The sequence below is a fragment of the Saimiri boliviensis genome, chromosome 14, assembly GCF_048565385.1.
Source record: "Saimiri boliviensis isolate mSaiBol1 chromosome 14, mSaiBol1.pri, whole genome shotgun sequence".
Taxonomy (NCBI): domain Eukaryota; kingdom Metazoa; phylum Chordata; class Mammalia; order Primates; family Cebidae; genus Saimiri; species Saimiri boliviensis.
This window is the reverse complement of record NC_133462.1, coordinates 17,197,501-17,214,755: the sequence shown is the minus strand read 5'-3', so window position 1 is coordinate 17,214,755 and position 17,255 is coordinate 17,197,501. Positions and strand designations below refer to the sequence as shown.

The following is a 17,255-nucleotide window of genomic DNA, read 5'->3' as shown; positions in this document are numbered from 1 at the left end:
AGCCCTCACTTAACGTCATCAATAGGTTCTTGGAAACTGTGACCTTAAGGGAAAGGACGCATAAGGAAACCAATATTTAAACAATGTTAAGGACTGTTATTCCAGGATCTGCTTGTTTTGCTTAAGTCCGTTTCCAAGCACCCATTACAAGACACTGAGGATGCACTGTGCTTGGAAGCCCAACTCCTCCTCCAGCATGGGCAGCAACCCTTGCTTCATCTGTGACTCCTTGGGAGGGGGAAGAGGGCTGTGGTCATCCAGGGCCCCAAGAGGAGCACATGGCCCATCACAGGTGTTCAAAGGAGCAAATGAGCAAGTTGAGGCAGTAGGCATCCGTAAACTCACTACAGACATGGCCTCCCTGGCTACTCTTCTACCGGCCAGCAGACCTCGGTCCCCATGGCGAAAGCCCATCTCTACTAAAAATATATAGTATTAGCCTGGCATGGTGGCGGGCACCTATAATCCCAGCTACTTGGGAGACTGAGGCAGGAGTATCATTTGAACCAGGGAGGCAGAGGTAGCAGTGAGCAGCACCATTGCGCACCAACCTCGGGGACAGTGCAAGACTGTCTCCAGAAAAACAAAAACCAAACCTGGAGTCACAGCTGAGGCAGGAAGATCCTTTGAGCTCAGGAATTCAAGGCCAGTTAGTGATTGTACCTCTGCACTGTAGCCTGGGGTAAAGAATGAGACCCTGTTTCATCATAAAGATTTATCTTACACATTTCCTGTTCTTTCCCAATATGCCATTATGATGCAGTAAATGGACTGAAAAAATAGACACCCATATGGGTGATATATGGAGATGACCCATATATCCACCAAGGTCTATAGCCACCAGTGGCCCCATACCACTGCCCCCTCAGCTGTGTCTGCACATTGGACTCTCTACTGGAGGTGTAGAGACAGAGAGCCCCTACCTTCTGCCTCACCCATCCACATCAAGCCCCATGTGACCACTTCTGGGTAGGGTTAAATCCAGACTGGCAGTAAGTCGAGAGTGTTTTCTGCATTCTGTCTGGTTAAACATGCACTACCAACACATAAAGCCACACGGAGTTCTTGAAACAGTAAAATCCCTCAAGAACTTTATTACAAAGGTGATCTTTGATCATCAGGATGCGCTTATCGGTAGGATTTCTGGTAGCGAGCACGGGCACCAGGGCCTCCAAACTTTTTGGATTCACAGCGCCGGGGATCAGCTACCAGCAGGGTACGGTCATACTGGATGAGGATGTCTTTGATCTCCTTCTTGGAAGCCTCATCCACATCTAGAGAGAAGAGTATGGATGAAGATTTAGATAAGCGGAGTCCTTGACTTGATCCCTACATACCCACCCACCTCATGGGAAGGGCTCATGCTCACTCACATTTCTGGTAATAGGCCACCAGGGCTTTGGAGATGGACTGACGGATAGCTGTGAGGAAGACACAAAATGAAAGGGTACAGGAGCTTTGTGAAGGCCTCCCTCCCAGAGCAACCTACCTCATGCACCCAGTTCCTAGGACTCACCATAAATCTGGGCCACGTGACCACCACCCTTCACACGGACCCGGATATCCACACCAGCAAATCGCTCCTTGCCAAGAAGCAGAACTGGCTCCAGCAGCTAAAGGAACAGGAGGAATGAGTGTAAGTTACACGTTGCGCAGCTCAGCCATCTCACTGGGCTTCCCCTTGCTTCTGTGGCTTCTGCCACCACTGGCCTCCAAGTACTCCTAGAGGATGGGGATCAGGCTGTCACTGCAAGCCCCTCTATAGAGTCAGAGAAGGGAAAAGTAGCAGAAGAACCCCTTTCACAAGCAAGCATTTAAACAAACCCAAATTTGGCCGGGCGCAGTGGCTCACGCCTGTAATCCCAGCACTTTGGGAGGCTGAGGCGGGTGGATAACCCGAGGCCAAGAGCTCTAGACCAGCCTGGCCAACACAGTGAAACCCCGTCTCTGCTAAAAACACAAAAATTAGCCGGGCGTGGTGCTGTGCACCCGTACTTCCAGCTACCAGGGAGGTTGAGGCAGGTGAATTGCTTGAAACCAGGAGGTGGAGATTACAATGAGCAGAGCGCGTGACTGCACTCCAGCCTGGGCGACAGAGCGAAACTCCGTCTCAAAAAAATAAATAAAATTCAAGCTATCTTAATACATACTGAGCATTTACAATGTCTAAACCCTGCTTTAGACACTTCGGATTTATCAGAATCAAAATATTGATCCTTGTGAAAATACAACTAAGAAGGCGATGTCCCCCCAACCCTTTGGGTCCACCCGAGTTCGGTGATGTTCCAAACATCCCAGTTTTCAAGGCAAATCCTTAATCTTCAACATCCCCATCTCAGCTTTTATATCTTCTGAACCAAAGCCCAGCTCTACTGCCAAATACCCCACTTTTCTACGCCCAACACAGCTTCAACATCCCATTGCTGATACCAGCCCTCGGTTTTCAACAGCTACATCTCGACTCTCCACTCAACGCCCGTGCCTGATCCCAGCACCTTGTATTGGAGGGTACGCGGCTCGATCATTTCCAGGGGCCGCCCGTTCACCTTGATGAGGCCATTGCCACGTTTGCAGTGCGCAACAGCTGTAGCTGTCTTCTGTGGAACACAAGAGAAAGCGGGGCCGCGTGAGCTCAGGCTCCAGCTCCCATGTTCCCCCTTAGCTTCCTGCCCACCGGCCTCTCCCAAACCCCGGCCTTCTCCTTTCCCTCCCCTTCCCATCCGACGTCTGGCTCACCTTGCGTCCGAAGACCTGCACGGACTGCAGCGGACCCTTGGACGGCATGGCTGTGAACGTGGACTAAAGAAACTCACCGCGCGACGCCGCAACCGGAAAAGGAAAGCGCGAGGCCACCCTGGCCGGTTTTCAGGGTCTGCGCAGGCGCCTGGAGCGCTGTGTCGCGACGGAAGAGAGCTTTACGGCTTCCGTTGCGGCTAAGGGGCGAGGCGTCTACTCTGCGGCGGGAAGGCCCTTAGCAGCTGAGGGGGCGGGCCCTGTGAGGCGGAAGGGCCGAGCACTGTGGGCGGAAGAGGCGGGGCTTGGGAGTGTCGTGTGTGGACTGAGGGGAATGCAGAGGGAATGTGCTTCGCGTCCTCTGTAGTCGGGGGTTGATGCAGCTCTCCTTTGCGTCTGGTCCTTTAATAATCTCCCTTCGGTCCTTCTGTAAATCAGCTCCCACCCTCCTACCACCTGTCATCTTTCTCTCCTCTGGACTCCCTCCTTCCCGAATGCCCCGCCATCAGAACCTTTCCTCTGGAATCTGCTGCAAGGAATCTGGCTGGATTCTCAGACTTAGGATTCCCAGAATCCTGTCCTCCCTAGAATCCCTCTCCTTCGGGATCTTCTTCCAGAATTCTTTCCCCTCAGGGCCCCCTCCCCCCAGAAGCTCCTTTTCACCAAAATTTCTTTCCTTTCACTCTCCTCTTCCCAGAATGTTTCCCATAATCCTCTCAGAAGGCCACCCCCAAATGCCCCTCTTCAGAGCCCTCAACTGAGACCCCCCCCCTTTCCTTTAATCTCCCTCCACCCGGCCCTCGTCCCCTCAGTCACCCTTCCCAGAATCTTCCTCTTGTCAGGACCCAGTACCTCTGGAATCTCCCTGCAGAATCTCCCTTCCCGGCAAATGCCCCTTTCCCAGAACACCCCGCCCGCCCCACAAATCCACAAAATCTCTCTCAGAGACCCATCCCTCAAAATCTGCCTTTCTCCTGAATTTATTTCCCTTCCGAGACTCCTCTCCCCAGCAACTGCCTCCCCTGGAGTTTTCCTCCCCTTAGAATTCCCCTCTCCTCATAGACCTTCCCCCAAGAATTCACCTTTTCCAGGTCCCCACCCTAGAATCTCTTTTTTTCTTGAGATGGAGTCCCCCTCCGTCTCCCAGGCTGGAGTGCAGTGGCATGATCTCTGCTCACTGCAACCTCTGCCTCCCGGGTTCAAGCAATTCTGCTGCCTCAGCCTCCTGAATGGGTGGGAGTGGCATGCACCACCACACCTAGCTAATTTTTGTATTTATTTTTTATTTTTTTATTTTTGTTTTTTATTTTTATTTATTTATTATTTATTTATTTTTTTTTTTTTTGAGACGGAGTTTCGCTCTTGTTACCCAGGCTGGAGTGCAACGGTGCGATCTCGGCTCACCGCAACCTCCGCCTCCTGGGTTCAGGCAATTCTCCTGCCTCAGCCTCCTGAGTAGCTGGGATTACAGGCGTGTGCCACCGTGGCCAGCTAATTTTTGTATTTTTAGTAGAGACGGGGTTTCACCATTGTTGACCAGGATGGTCTCGATCTCTTGACCTCGTGATCCACCCACCTCGGCCTCCCAAAGTGCTGGGATTACAGGCGTGAGCCACCGTGCCCGGCCTATTTTTGTGTTTTTAGTAGAGACAAGGTTTCATCATGTTGGCCAGATTGGTCTCGAACTCCTGACCTCAAGTGATCCACTTGCCTCAGCCTCTCAAAGTGCTGGGATTACAGGCATGAGCCACCATACCTGGCCCCTAGACTCTCTTTCTCTAGAATTTCCCAGTCATCTCGTACTGTTCCCCCAAGTCACCCTCCACTAGGCTTCCTCCCCACAGAATTCTCTATTCCCAGCCCCACAACCCCATCTGAGGAACCTCAGGATTGGGATGTCCCCAGGCTCCCCAGCAGATGTCCTTGCCTCTTTCTTCACCAGGAGTCTCCCCAGTCAAGAGGGTCCTCTCTCAGGGCCAGAGGGAGCCCACAGTTGCCTCAGTTTCTCTGGCAGTACAGGGTTACCTTGCCAAAGAGGGTGGAGACAGGAAGACACTGGAGGGCAGGCCTGGGGCCAGAAGGAACATCCAGCACAGAGTCCCGCTCTAAAAGGGTGAGGGGGAGAGGCTGTGGGGAGGGAGGGAGGAAGAGAGGCTGACCCGGAGAGACACAGAGACGTGGCCCAGAGAAATGTAGGCACATGTGGAGGAGAGAGACATAAAGGGGCCAAGGGAGAAGAGGAGGAGAAAAGGAAGAGACCGGGACAGCCAAGAGACGGACCCCATAAACAAGCCCAGTGACAGATTTAAAGGGAGAGAGACCAACCCTCAGACAAAAAGAGAGAAACGCAGGCACGAAGTTTCCAAAATACTCGAGATGGAGGCCAGGTGCAGTGGCTCATGCCTATAATCCCAGCACTTTGGGAGGCCAAGATGAGAGGACCACTTTAGCCCAGGATTTGAGACCAGCCAGGCCAACATGGTGAAACTCTGTCTCTAGTAAAAATACAAAAATTAGCTGGGCATGGTGGTGGGTGCCTGTAATCCCAGCTACACAGGCGGCTGAGGCAGGAGAACTGCTTGACCCCGGGAGGATTACAGGTGTGAGCCACCACGCCCAGCCTAACCGGTACTGTCTTTGGGCCTGTTGGGCCGGGGACTTCAGGTTCTCCAGTCTCTCCAGGTTGAGCTTCACACACTTGCTTAGTCTCCTGTCTTCCCTAAGCTTGGGAGTCAGGGAGCCCTCTGACCTCAGCCCTCCTGACTCGGGTCACCATCTTTCCCCAGCCTTTATGGGCACACTCCCTGAATTTCCTGTGGCTTGAGTGGAGCAAGCAAAGGATGGGATGGGGGTAGAGGAGAGTTCCCCTCATCCACTTCAGCCTTCCAGTCTGCTCCCCCTTCCTGTACCTCTCTTTTCCAGAACCCCAGGCCAAGCACCAGAGAAGGCTTGGGAATAAGGAAGGTGTCCATGTTGCCTCTGTGGATCATCCTCCTGCTTGTGCAGCCCTGGGAGGGCCTAGGAATGCCCCTCTGCTGGAGGAAGCCTTTTTCCTTCTTTGTGGACCTCGTGAACATACTAGTGAGTGGGGAGTGGAGCCAGCAGACAGGGGTGGACCAATTGATGGAGCATGATAGGGGGTGTGTTTGAGGAAGGGTCAGCCTCTTTCCCTTCACGATCTGATTCTCCTCCTTACCCCTGATTTGTAGGGAAACAGAAACGATGGCACTTTCTACACCACAAATGATCTCTTGGTGAGTACTGAATTTGCTTCTTTCTGCAGCTGGAGGTTTAGAGAGAATTCAGTGGTCTCCATGTGGGTGGGTAGCTGTGTGACCATATGAATATGTTGCAGGAAAGAGGTAGCGAGACTGGCTCCTGACCCAGCCGCCAGCCCTTGACAGATATATTATGCTCACTGCTGTTTCTAACACCTTAAGAATAAGGACAGGCATATAATAACAACAAATGATGATGATGACTACAGCTACATGTAAATAATGCTTACTCCATGCCAGGTATTGGTTTAAATGCTTTAAGTATGTTAGCTTATTTACTCTTCGCACCAATCATATAAGATAGACAGGACCTCCATGTATGGATGTGAACGTTGTACACTGTACAAGGATTTCACATCTATAAAGACAGTACTGTATTCACATCCTAGACATTGTAGATTTGCATATTTGTCAATTTCCAGCAGATGGCAGTAAAGTATTTTGTTCTAATAAAATCAAGACTTAGAGGCCGGGCGCGGCGGCTCAAGCCTGTAATCCCAGCACTTTGGGAGGCCGAGGCGGGTGGATCACGAGGTCGAGAGATCGAGACCATCCTGGTCAACATGGTGAAACCCCGTCTCTACTAAAAGCGCAAAAAATTAGCTGGGCATGGTGGCACGTGCCTGTAATCCCAGCTACTCAGGAGGCTGAGGCAGGAGAATTGCCTGAGCCCAGGAGGCGGAGGTCGCGGTGAGCCGAGATCGCGCCATTGCACTCCAGCCTGGGTAACAAGGGCGAAACTCCGTGTCAAAAAAAAAAAAAAAAAAAAAAAAATGAGATGGTGTTTCACCATGTTGGCCAGGACGGTCTTGATCTCCTGACCTCGTGATCCACTTGCCTCAGCCTCGCAAAGTACTGGTATTACAGGCATGAGCCACCAACATTTTAATTATTTATTTTTCCTTTTTAAAATTTATTTATTTTAAAGATGAGGTTTCACCATGTTGGTCATGCTGGCCTTGAACTTCCAACCTCAGGTGATCTGCCCGCCTTGGCCTCCAAAGTGCTTGGATTACAGGCGTGAGCTGAATTCTTTATTTTTAATAGAGATGGGGTTTTACTGCATTGGCCAGGATGGTCTCGATCTCTTGACCCGTCATCTGCCCACCTCAGCCTCCTGAAGTGCTAGGATTACAGGCGTGAGCTATTGTGCCCAGCCAAGTGTCTTTTTCTAACTTGCACATTAGTACAGGATGGGATAGTGTCAGCCCTTAAGGCAGGTATTATCCAGAGCCCTATTTACAAATGAGGAAACTGAGACCCAGAGAAGAGAAGGGGTTTGTGCCAGGCCACAAGAAAGAAACCTTGGGAGTGGGGACTTGGGCTCATGCCCTAGCTCATAGATACCAGGTCACTTGTCCCCACTGTGTGTCCTGCTGAGATTCTAGGCTGCTTCAGGCTGGAGCTGTCTGTGATTGGGTTTGGGGAGGGACCATCTGTGGGAACTGCTGTGTTCCAGCTACAGCACCTGCTAGATGCTCTGGCCTCCAGCTGTGGGTGGCCAGCCAGGGCCTTTGCTTGTCCTTTAAACAACATCCCCAGACTGTCCCCCTCTTTCTGGGCAAATTCTTGGAGTTACTACAGGGAGCTTGTGATTGGCACCCTACCACAGCATGAGCCTTGGAAGACATGGGCTCCCAGGTACACCCAGAGAGGCTGGGTAGAGAGAGAGGAAACAGTCTCCAGCTCCAATTCCCAAGCCCCAAGCCTTCTCTTCCCTCTAGTCCAGAGGATCCCCCGGGAGCCCTAGGAGCCAAGGGTAAGAGGAAAGGAGGAGAGTAAGGTGAAATCTGAAGTCTCTGACTTCTTGGGCAGGGAGTTGGATAAATTGCCCCTCCTGCCCCATTTTCACTCTCTTTTAGATACTCCCTCTTCTCTTTCTTCCAGGAAGGTACAGAGAAGTACACAGGTGTTCTTTAACGTCATCCCTATCCCTTGAGGACAGGGAAGGTCCTGTGGCTCACATCCCTGTCTACAAATACTTACCACTTGAAGAACTTTCAAGTAATACTATGGCCAGACCCCAGCCCAGATAATTTTATAATTGGTCTCTGTAGGAGCCTGAGCATCTATTATTATTATTTAGAGACAAGGTTTCACTATGCAGCACAGGCTGGACTTGCCATCTGTCCATGTATTTTGGCCTTTTTTTTTTTGAGACGGAGTTTCGCTCTTGTTACCCAGGCTGGAGTGCAATGGCGCCATCTCGGCTCATCGCAACCTCCGCCTCCTGCCTCAGCCTCCTAAGTAGCTGGGATTACAGGCACGCGCCACCACGCCCAGCTAGTTTTTTGTATCTTTAGTAGAGACGGGGTTTCACCATGTTGACCAGGATGGTCTCGATCTCTCGACCTCGTGATCCACCTGCCTTGGCCTCCCAAAGTGCTGGGATTACAGGATTGAGCCACCGCGCCCGGCCTGTATTTTGGCCTTTAAATCAAATCTGTCACCCAGGCTGGAGGGCACTGGCGCGATCACAGCTCGTTGCAGACTTGATTTCTCAGGCGCAAGTGACTTTCCCACCTCAGTCTCCCAAGCAGCTAGGGCTCTAAGTGCAAGCCACCACGCTCAGCTAATTTTTGTATTTTTTTGTAGCGATGGGATTACCTTTTATTGCCCAGGCTAATCTTGAACACCTGGACTCAAGCGATCCTCCCATGTGCTGGGATTACAGACATGAGGCACCTCACCTGATTTTTTTTTTTTTTTTTTTGGTTGAGACGGAGTCCCCCTTTGTCTCCCAGGCTGGAGTGCACTGGATGACCACATTTCCATCACCCCAAAGCATTCCTTATCTCCCTTCCCAGTCGATTTCCATCTCCATCGCCAGCCCCAGACATCCACTAATCTGCATTGTGTGCATAGGTTGGTTTTGCTTGCTCTGGAATTTCATATAAATGGAATCATGCTGTACATCTCCTGATGTCTGGTTTCTTTCACCCAGCATAATGTTTTGGAGATTTATTCATCTGTGTATCAGTTGTTGTTACTATTCCGTTGCATGGATGGATGTACTGCAATTTGGTTTTTCTTTTGTTTGTTTTTGAGAGGGAGTCTCGCTCTGTCACCCAGGCTGAAATGCAGTGGCGTGATCTCCGCTCACTGCAACCTTTGCCTCCCAGGTGCATTTTTTTTTAAGAAGGGGTTTCACCATATTGGTCAAGCTGATCTCCAACTCCTGACCTCAGGTGGTCCACCCACCTCAGCCTCCCAAAAAGCTGGGATTATAGGCGTGAGCCACCACACCCAGCTCACCTCCTAGGTTCAAGCAATTCTCCTGCCTCAGCCTCCCAAGTAGCTGGGATTATAGGCGTGTGCCACCATGGCTGGCTAATTTTTTTTTTTAAATAAATTTTATTTTATTATTTATTTATTTACTTATTTTTTTTTTGAGGCAGAGTCTTGCTCTGTAGCCCAGCCTGGAGTACAGTGGTGTGATCTTGGCTCACTGCAGCCTCCGCTTCCCTGGTTCAAGCCATTCTTTTTTGAGACAGAGTTTTGCTCTTGCTACCCAGGCTGGAGTGCAATGGCGCAATCTCGGCTCACCGCAACCTCCGCCTCCTGGGTTCAGGCAATTCTCCTGCCTCGGCCTCCTGAGTAGCTGGGATTACAGGCACACGCCACCATGCCCAGCTAATTTTTTGTATTTTTAGTAGAGACGGGGTTTCACGATGTTGACCGGGATGGTCTTGATCTCTCGACCTTGTGATCCACCCGCCTCGGCCTCCCAAAGTGCTGGGATTACAGGCGTGAGCCACCCCGCCCGGCGGCTAATTTTTGTGTTTTTAGTAGAGATGGGGTTTCATCATGTTGGCCAGGCTAGTGTTGAACTCCTGACCTCAGGCTATCTGCTTGCCTCAGCCTCCCCAAATGAGATCTGGGCAGGGTAGAGGGAGATGGGCGTAGGGATTTAACCAAGTGTGGTGGGTGGAGCTCAGCCTCCCCAAATGAGATTACAGGCGTGGGCCACGCCAGGCCCAATATGTATCTGTTCTACTCATGATAGACATTGGGTTGTTTCCAGATTAGGGCTGTTTTGTAACTCTGTCTTTCTTTTTTTTTTTTTTTTTTTTTTGAGATGGAGTTTCGCTCTTGTTACCCAGGCTGGAGTGCAATGGCGCAATCTCGGCTCACAGCAACCTCCGCCTCCTGGGTTCAGGCAATTCTCCTGCCTCAGCCTCCTGAGTAGCTGGGATTACAGGCACGTGCCACCATGCCCAGCTAATTTTTGTATTTTTTAGTAGAGACGGGGTTTCACCATGTTGACCAGGATGGTCTCGATCTCTCGACCTCGTGATCCACCCGCCTCGGCCTCCCAAAGTGCTGGGATTACAGGCTTGAGCCACCGCGCCCGGCCGTAGAATCCTGTATTTTCAAGAGCTGGTATTTAAAGGAACCAAGCTTATGGAAGGGGAAATGGGGAAACACCTTTCTTCTTTCTTTTTTTTTTTTTTTTATTTGAGATGGAGTTTCACTCTCATTGCCCAGGCTGGAATGCAATGGCGCAACCTCCGCTTCTCAGGTTCAAACGATTCTCCTGCCTCAGCCTCTCAAGTAGCCGGGTTTACAGGCATGCACAACCACGTCCAGCTAATTTTGTATTTCTAGTAGATGGGGTTTCTCAATGTTGGTCAGGCTGGTCTCGAACTCCCAACCTCAGGTGATCCGCTTGCCTTGGCCTCCCAAAGTGCTGGGATTACAAGTGTTAGCCACTGAAGAAACATCTTTTTATAGAGTGCCTAGCCCCTCCCCAATCCATCTTGGACTCAATTTGGGATTGCTGGATTGGGGAGTATTTTTGGGGAGACACACAAACCTGTAGGTATATTCCTTGCCTGCTTCCATCATAACTGCACCCCATTCCCCAGTAACTAAGTAGGCATATATTAGGCTTAGGTAAACTGAATCCAGTGTGTCATACCTATGTGAGAAATTTTACCACTATGTCCTGAAGGCTTCTGAGGTTATTTTATTTTAGAGACGGAGTCTCACTCTGCCCAAGCTGGAGTGCAGTGGTGTGACTTCAACTCACGGCAACCTCTGTCTCCCGGGTTCAAGCAGTTCTCTGCTTCACCTTCCCAGTAGCTGGGATAAATAAACACCACACCTGGCCAACTTTTGTTTTTAGTAGAGACGGAGGTTTCACCATCTTGGCCAGGCTGGTCTTTAACTCCTGACCTCGTGATCCTCCTGCCTCAGCCTCCCAAAGCGCTGGGTTTACAGGCAAAGGTTCATTTTTCTTTTCTTTTTTTTTTTTTTGGTTAAAAATTCTTCCTGTTGATTTTTCAGGTTCATTTTTTATCTCTCCCTTACACCTGTCCTTTCTGCCACCACTCGTCGGCTGTCATTACTAATCAATTCTCCTTTAACTGAACGTAGGGAGCCTGGAAAGAAAAATAGGGGCTTGGGTCGTCGCGGCAGGTCACGCCTGTGATCTCAGCACTTTGGGAAGTCGAGGCCGGAGGATGGCTTGAGCCCACGAGTTTGAGACCAGCCAGGGCAACATAGTGAGACCCCAACGCTACAAAAAATAAGAAAAAAGAAAAAACGAGGGCTTCACGGTCACTCAGACTTGGCGAGGAGGCTTCAGTCTGCCGCTTTCCACTGAGCTTCATTCAGCATTCTCTGCAAAATAGGGATACGTAACTCCTGGGGATGCTTTAGAGGGCCTAGGATATAAGCCGGTTTTTTTTTTTTTTTTTTTTTTGAGACGGAGTTTCGCTCTTGTTATCCAGGCTGGAGTGCAATGGCGCGATCTCGGCTCACCGCAACCTCCGCCTCCTGGGTTCAGGCAATTCTCCTGTCTCAGCCTCCTGAGTAGCTGGGATTACAGGCACGCGCCACCATGCCCAGCTCATTTTTTGTATTTTTAGTAGAGATGGGGTTTCACCATGTTGACCAGGATGGTCTCGATCTCTTGACCTCGTGATCCACCCACCTCGGCCTCCCAAAGTGCTGGGATTACAGGCTTGAGCCACCGCGCCCGGCCCTGGTTTCTTTTCTAATTTGCTGTTCGCTGATTCCCCGCCTCCTCGCGGCTTGGCATATCGCGCTAGTGGCCTGGACTAACGAACAAACGGCTCACCCAATTCAAACACGAGATCCAGCCTGGAAAAGGCCGAGTCGCGGCAGGCTAAAAATACTTTTCCTCTCTTGACCCTCCGCACATGTCGGCCCCGCACTCGGCTAAGCCAGCCCTGCCTGTCTCAAGATGGCGACTTGAAAGTGAGTCGCCCGGGCCAGTCCCGGAAATCTCGCGTTAGGCGAGGCCAATGGGTGGGTTCTCGCGAGAGTACCCGTCTGCCCCAGCCAGGCGTCGTGCGAACTGCAGCTGGTACCGAAGTCGGAGGTGGAGCCCGAACGGTAAGTGTAGGTGCAGAGGTGGCAGTTCCGGGGGCAGCCGGGGGCCGGTAGGTGTAGGGAGCGGATTCGGAAACTGGGAAGGTTTAACGTGTGGCATAGGAGGGAGTCCGCACTCCAGTTCGCGATTGCCAAAACGAGGCTGCCGGAAGTGCGCTAAGGGGTTTTCTTCTCCCAGGGAACCAGCGGGGAAACTGAGGCTCGAGGTGGAGCTCAGGATTGTGGGACACGCTGAGGCTGTCTTTTCCCGCAGCAGCGGAAGATGTCGGACAGCGAGGACAGCAACTTCTCCGAGGAGGAGGACAGCGAGCGCAGTAGTGACGGCGAGGAGGCCGAGGTTTGTGGCAGGGGCGCTGGGGGAGACATTGCGCCTGGGGACAGGACTCCCGACAGAAAGGCCCCTGTGGGAGGCTCGAGGGGTTCACAGCCTGCTCTGGCTTCTGGGAGCTCCCAGATTGTTGGAAGAGGCAGAGAAGTAGGCAAGTTGAAGTCAAGCAAAGGGACAGGTTCTGGAGGGAAGAGATGAGCCAGGTCCAGTAAGATAACAGGTGATGTTTTTAAAGTTTACTCTGTGTGTATGTAGATAGCACTTAGCATTAATTTTTTTTTTTTTTAGTTACGTCTAGTCATTCCAGAAATACATTTGTAGTGCCTACTATATACCAGGTGCAATTCTTTTTTTTTTTTTTTTTTTTTTTGAGACGGAGTTTCGCTCTTGTTACCCAGGCTGGAGTGCAATGGCGCGATCTCGGCTCACTGCAACCTCCGCCTCCTGGGTTCAGGCAATTCTCCTGCCTCAGCCTCCTGAGTAGCTGGAATTACAGGCACGCACCACCATGCCCAGCTAATTTTTTTGTATTTTTAGTAGAGACGGGGTTTCACCATGTTGACCAGGATGGTCTCAATCTCTTGACCTTGTGATCCACCCGCCTCAGCCTCCCAAAGTGCTGGGATTAAAGGCTTGAGCCACCGCGCCCGGCCCTTACCAGGTGCAATTCTTTGCCCTTGGGGTATACCAGTAAACAAAGCAGATTTAAAAAATTTCTGCCGTTGAGAATGTAAATAAACATAGCCAATAAATACACCATATAGTAAGCTGGAAGTTACTCTGGAGAAAAGGAGAATAGAGAAGGGGAGTGGAGTGTCCTGGTTGCACTTGAAATATGGTCATCAACCTGAGTTTGAGGGGTGACATTTGAACAATGATTGAGGGAGTGGGTTGTGGTTAGCTGGAAGTGGAGTGTTCCAGTGAGGGACCAGCAGGTGGAAAGATGGCAGTGTGTTTGCTCTGTTCAAGGATTAACGAGGATTTGAGAGGCTTAGATGGGAGGATCACTTGAGCCTAGAATTTCGAGGGCTATCTGGGCAATATTGTGGGAACTTGTCTCTACAGAAATATAAGAAAATTAGCTGATAGCCAACCACTGAAGACAAAAAAAGAAAAAAAATTAGCTGAGACTGGGTGTGTTGGCTCATGCCTGTAACCTCAGCACTTTGGGAGGCTAAGGCAGCGGATCACTTGAGTTCAGGCGTTCAAGACCAGCCTGGCCAATGTGGTGGAACCCCGTCTCTAATAAAAATACAAAAAAATTGGCCGGGCGCGGTGGCTCAAGCCTGTAATCCCAGCACTTTGGGAGGCCGAGGCGGGTGGATCACGAGGTCAAGAGATCGAGACCATCCTGGTCAACATGGTGAAACCCCGTCTCTACTAAAAATACAAAAAATTAGCTGGGCATGGTGGTGCATGCCTGTAATCCCAGCTACTCAGGAGGCTGAGGCAGGAGAATTGCCTGAACCTGGGAGGCGGAGGTTGTGGTGAGCCGAGATCGTGCCATTGCACTCCAGCCTGGGTAACAAGAGCGAAACTCTGTCTCAAAAAAAAAAGAAACTTAAGTTGCCTTTTTAAATTAGTTGCCAATGCTTGTGAGGGAGATTTCACATAAAGATTAAGATTTCTTGCTTTTTCTGGGAAAATGGAAGGAGCTGGAAGTCTGGGACCCAGGGTTGTTCTGCAGATCAGCCCTTTGCTCCATGAGTGGCTGTGCCACTTACAACTGGGAATTTTCTCCGGTTCCCAGGATATATACGTTGCCATTTATCATCTTGCTTGCCTTGTGGCAGAGTGAAGAAAAGGAAAAGGTTGCACATGGCTGTGTTCTGGAAAACGTTCAGTAGACGGAGAGTGCCGTGTGTTTTGGGTGATTTGTCCCACTCATTTATGTTGCCTGCTTATGCTCTGTGGACATTTGATTGCCAGTCTTTGTGGTGCCCTTGGGGGAGTGCCTGGTTTCCAGGCTTCCAGTGAAGAGTTGGAGAAATCGGGTTGCTGTAGTGGGGGAGGGATGAGTGGGAGAGTGACAGGGAGTGCCTTTCCTTCAAGCTGCAGCCCTGGGTTCTTGGTCTCTGACTCATGGCTTGGAGACAGCTGCTTGGTGGTTAAAGTCTGGTGGTAATGAGACCAAGATCCCCAGTTCCATTTCCTGTCTGGGACATTCTGGTTTGCACTGTACTAGTCTCATTTCCCTAACACTACACCATACTTGGCCCCCCTGCTGGCTCCTCTTCAGTTACCAGGTGAGGCAGGAGGACAACGTGAAGCCTGTCTCCACAGCCAGCAATAGGACTAGATGGTCTTTTCAGACAGCCAAATGGTGATACGGTCCTTGAAGGACAGGGTTCTGTGGCTAGACAAGTAGTGATGGCAAATAACGAGCTACTCTGTGTGTGCGCGCGTGTGTGTGTGTTTTGAGTTGAAGTCTCGCTATGTTATCCAGGCCCGAGTGCAGTGGTGCCATGTTGGCTCTCTGCAACTTCTGCCTCCTAGGTTTAAGCCTGCCTCAGCCTCCCGAGTACCTGGGATTACAGGCGCCTGCCACCATGCCCAGCTGATTTTTTGTATTTTTATTTTTAGTAGAGATGGGGTTTCTCTATGTTGACCAGGCTGGTCTTGAATTCCTGACCTCAGGCAGTCCACCCTCCCCGGCCTCCCAAAGTGCTGGGATTACAGGCATGAGCCACAGTGCCCGGCCCAGAGGGGACCTTTATGCAGAGAACCAGCATGGATGAGCAGCACTGAGAAAGCATGGTCCAAGTAGTTCAGTGCAGCTGAGACCTACTGTTTGTGGGAGGCAGTCCTGAGGGGTGGGAAACGGAAAAAGACAGTGGGCAGAGCATGTGCTTCTAGTCCGGGCTGGCTGAGGAGCTGGGCAGGGGACCAAATGGTCAGGTTCATGTTTTAGATCACAGTTTTGCAAGACTGTAGCATATATTCTAGGTTGGGGATGATGAGAGGTGCTTTTAGGTAGAATGAGGACAAGACCTTAAACTACATTTAATCATTTAGTGAAAATAATTTCTTTTCTTGTCTTGTCTTGACTGGGTCATGAGAAAGTTTCATTTTAGTGCTACTGTGTCTTGAACGTGAGAACAGGCCTTAGGCTGAGAGTCTACAGCAGGCAACAGTACCTTGCTGAGTCTTAATAACATTGTTTTGCTTTTATCTTTATGGTTACCTTGTGTTTATGACAAACAAACCTTCAAAAAGTTTTAAATTTTGAGACATGCCAAACATAGAAATGTTTCTCTTTAAAGTGAAAATATGAATGGATTTGAAGAAGATACATATTGAATATTATCCAAAATGCTTGGGACCAGAAGTGCTCGAAATTTTTTTTTTTTTTGGTAATATTTGTGTTGGAGCATTCCCTAATCTTCCAATGAACATTTACTTTGAGCATGACTTTTTTTTTTTTTTTTTTTTTTAAATTTGAGACAGAGTCTTGCTGTGTCACCCAGGCTGGAGTGCAGTGGCGCGATCTCAGCTCACTACAACCTCCACCTCCCAGGTTCAGGCAATTCTAACTCAGTCTCCAAAGTAGCTGGGACTACAGGCACCTGCCACCACCTCCAGCTAATTTTTTTTTGTATTTTTAGTGGATATGGGGTTTTACTATGTTGGCCAGGCTGGTCTTGAACTCCTGATCTCATGATCTGTCCTCCTCGGCCTCCCAAAGTGCTGGGATTATAGGCATGAGCCACTGTGCCCAGCCTCAGCATGACCTTTTAGCATCATGTCTGTGCTGAAAAAGTTTCAGATTTTGAAAGCTTTCAGATTTCAGATTTTTTTTTTTTTTTTTTTTTTTTTTTTTTGAGACAGCATCTTGCTCCATTGGGCAGGCTGGAGTGCAGTGGTGCAGTCTCAGCTCAGTGCAACCTTTGCCTCCCAGGTTAAAGCAGTTCTCTTGCCTCAGCCTCCTGGGTACCTGGGATTACAGGTGCCCACCACCATGCTGAGGTAGCTTTTGTATTTTTTTTTTTTGAGACAGAGTTTCACTCTTGTTTCCCAGGCTGGAGTGCAATGGCGCGATCTTCGCTCACCGCAACCTCCGCCTCCTGGGTTCAGGCAATTCTCCTGCCTCAGCCTCCTGAGTAGCTGGGATTACAGGCACGTGCCACCATGCCCAGCTAATTTTTTGTATTTTTAGTAGAGACGGGGTTTCACTATGTTGACTGGGATGGTCTCGATCTCTTGACCTCGTGATCCACCCGCCTCGGCCTCCCAAAGTGCTGGGATTACAGGCTTGAGCCATCGCGCCCGGCCTGCTTTTGTATTTTAAGTATGGACGGGGTTTCACCATGTTGGCTAGGCTGGTCTTGAACTCCTGACCTCAGGTGATCCTCGCGCTTCGGACTCCCATAGTGTTGTGATTACAGAAGTGAGCCACTGTGCCTAGCCAGATTTCAGACTTTTGGATTAGGAATGCTCAACCTGTATTAGGTAAATGGATTGTAGTAATGACATGGAAGAAGTTGTGAGGTCAGTGAGTTAAAGATTGAAGTTTGGTGTGGATCCATTAATGTTGTTGCTGGTATGGAAAGAGGGAT

The 17,255-nt window shown here is 50.1% G+C and overlaps 2 protein-coding genes across 5 annotated transcripts in view; one reads left to right on the top strand and one right to left on the bottom strand.

Annotated features, from left to right (window-relative positions):
- Positions 1 to 1,062: 1,062 nt before the first annotated feature.
- Positions 1,063 to 2,903, bottom strand: RPS16 (ribosomal protein S16). Its single transcript, XM_003943137.4, has 5 exons — positions 2,737 to 2,903; positions 2,496 to 2,597; positions 1,517 to 1,613; positions 1,374 to 1,421; positions 1,063 to 1,274 (listed from the first exon to the last, which is right to left on the bottom strand). The coding sequence occupies exons 1-5, from the start codon at positions 2,782 to 2,784 to the stop codon at positions 1,129 to 1,131; spliced, it is 441 nt and encodes a 146-aa protein (XP_003943186.1). The 5' UTR covers positions 2,785 to 2,903; the 3' UTR covers positions 1,063 to 1,128.
- A 9,362-nt stretch (positions 2,904 to 12,265) lies between these two features.
- Positions 12,266 to 17,255, top strand: part of SUPT5H (SPT5 homolog, DSIF elongation factor subunit) — a 30,573-nt gene continuing 25,583 nt past the window's right edge. For 2 of the 4 annotated variants that reach the window (XM_003943140.3, XM_003943139.3), the window contains exons 1-2: positions 12,266 to 12,374; positions 12,550 to 12,708. In XM_003943140.3, coding sequence (XP_003943189.1) covers positions 12,634 to 12,708 — 75 coding nt within the window. In that variant the 5' untranslated portion in view covers positions 12,266 to 12,374; positions 12,550 to 12,633. The remainder of the gene's footprint in view (positions 12,375 to 12,549; positions 12,709 to 17,255) is intronic. The other 2 variants (XM_010330974.3, XM_003943141.3) reach the window with 1 other exon arrangement.

Bases quoted from the DNA above. Each gene is read 5' to 3' on its own strand.
- RPS16 (XM_003943137.4), bottom strand. From the start codon at position 2,784: ATGCCGTCCAAGGGTCCGCTGCAGTCCGTGCAGGTCTTCGGACGCAAG. The intron at 2,598-2,736 runs GTGAGCCAGACG...TGTGTTCCACAG, and splicing joins TGCAGGTCTTCGGACGCAAG to AAGACAGCTACAGCTGTTGC. The intron at 1,275-1,373 runs GTGAGTGAGCAT...TCTTCTCTCTAG, and splicing joins GGTGGCCTATTACCAGAAAT to ATGTGGATGAGGCTTCCAAG.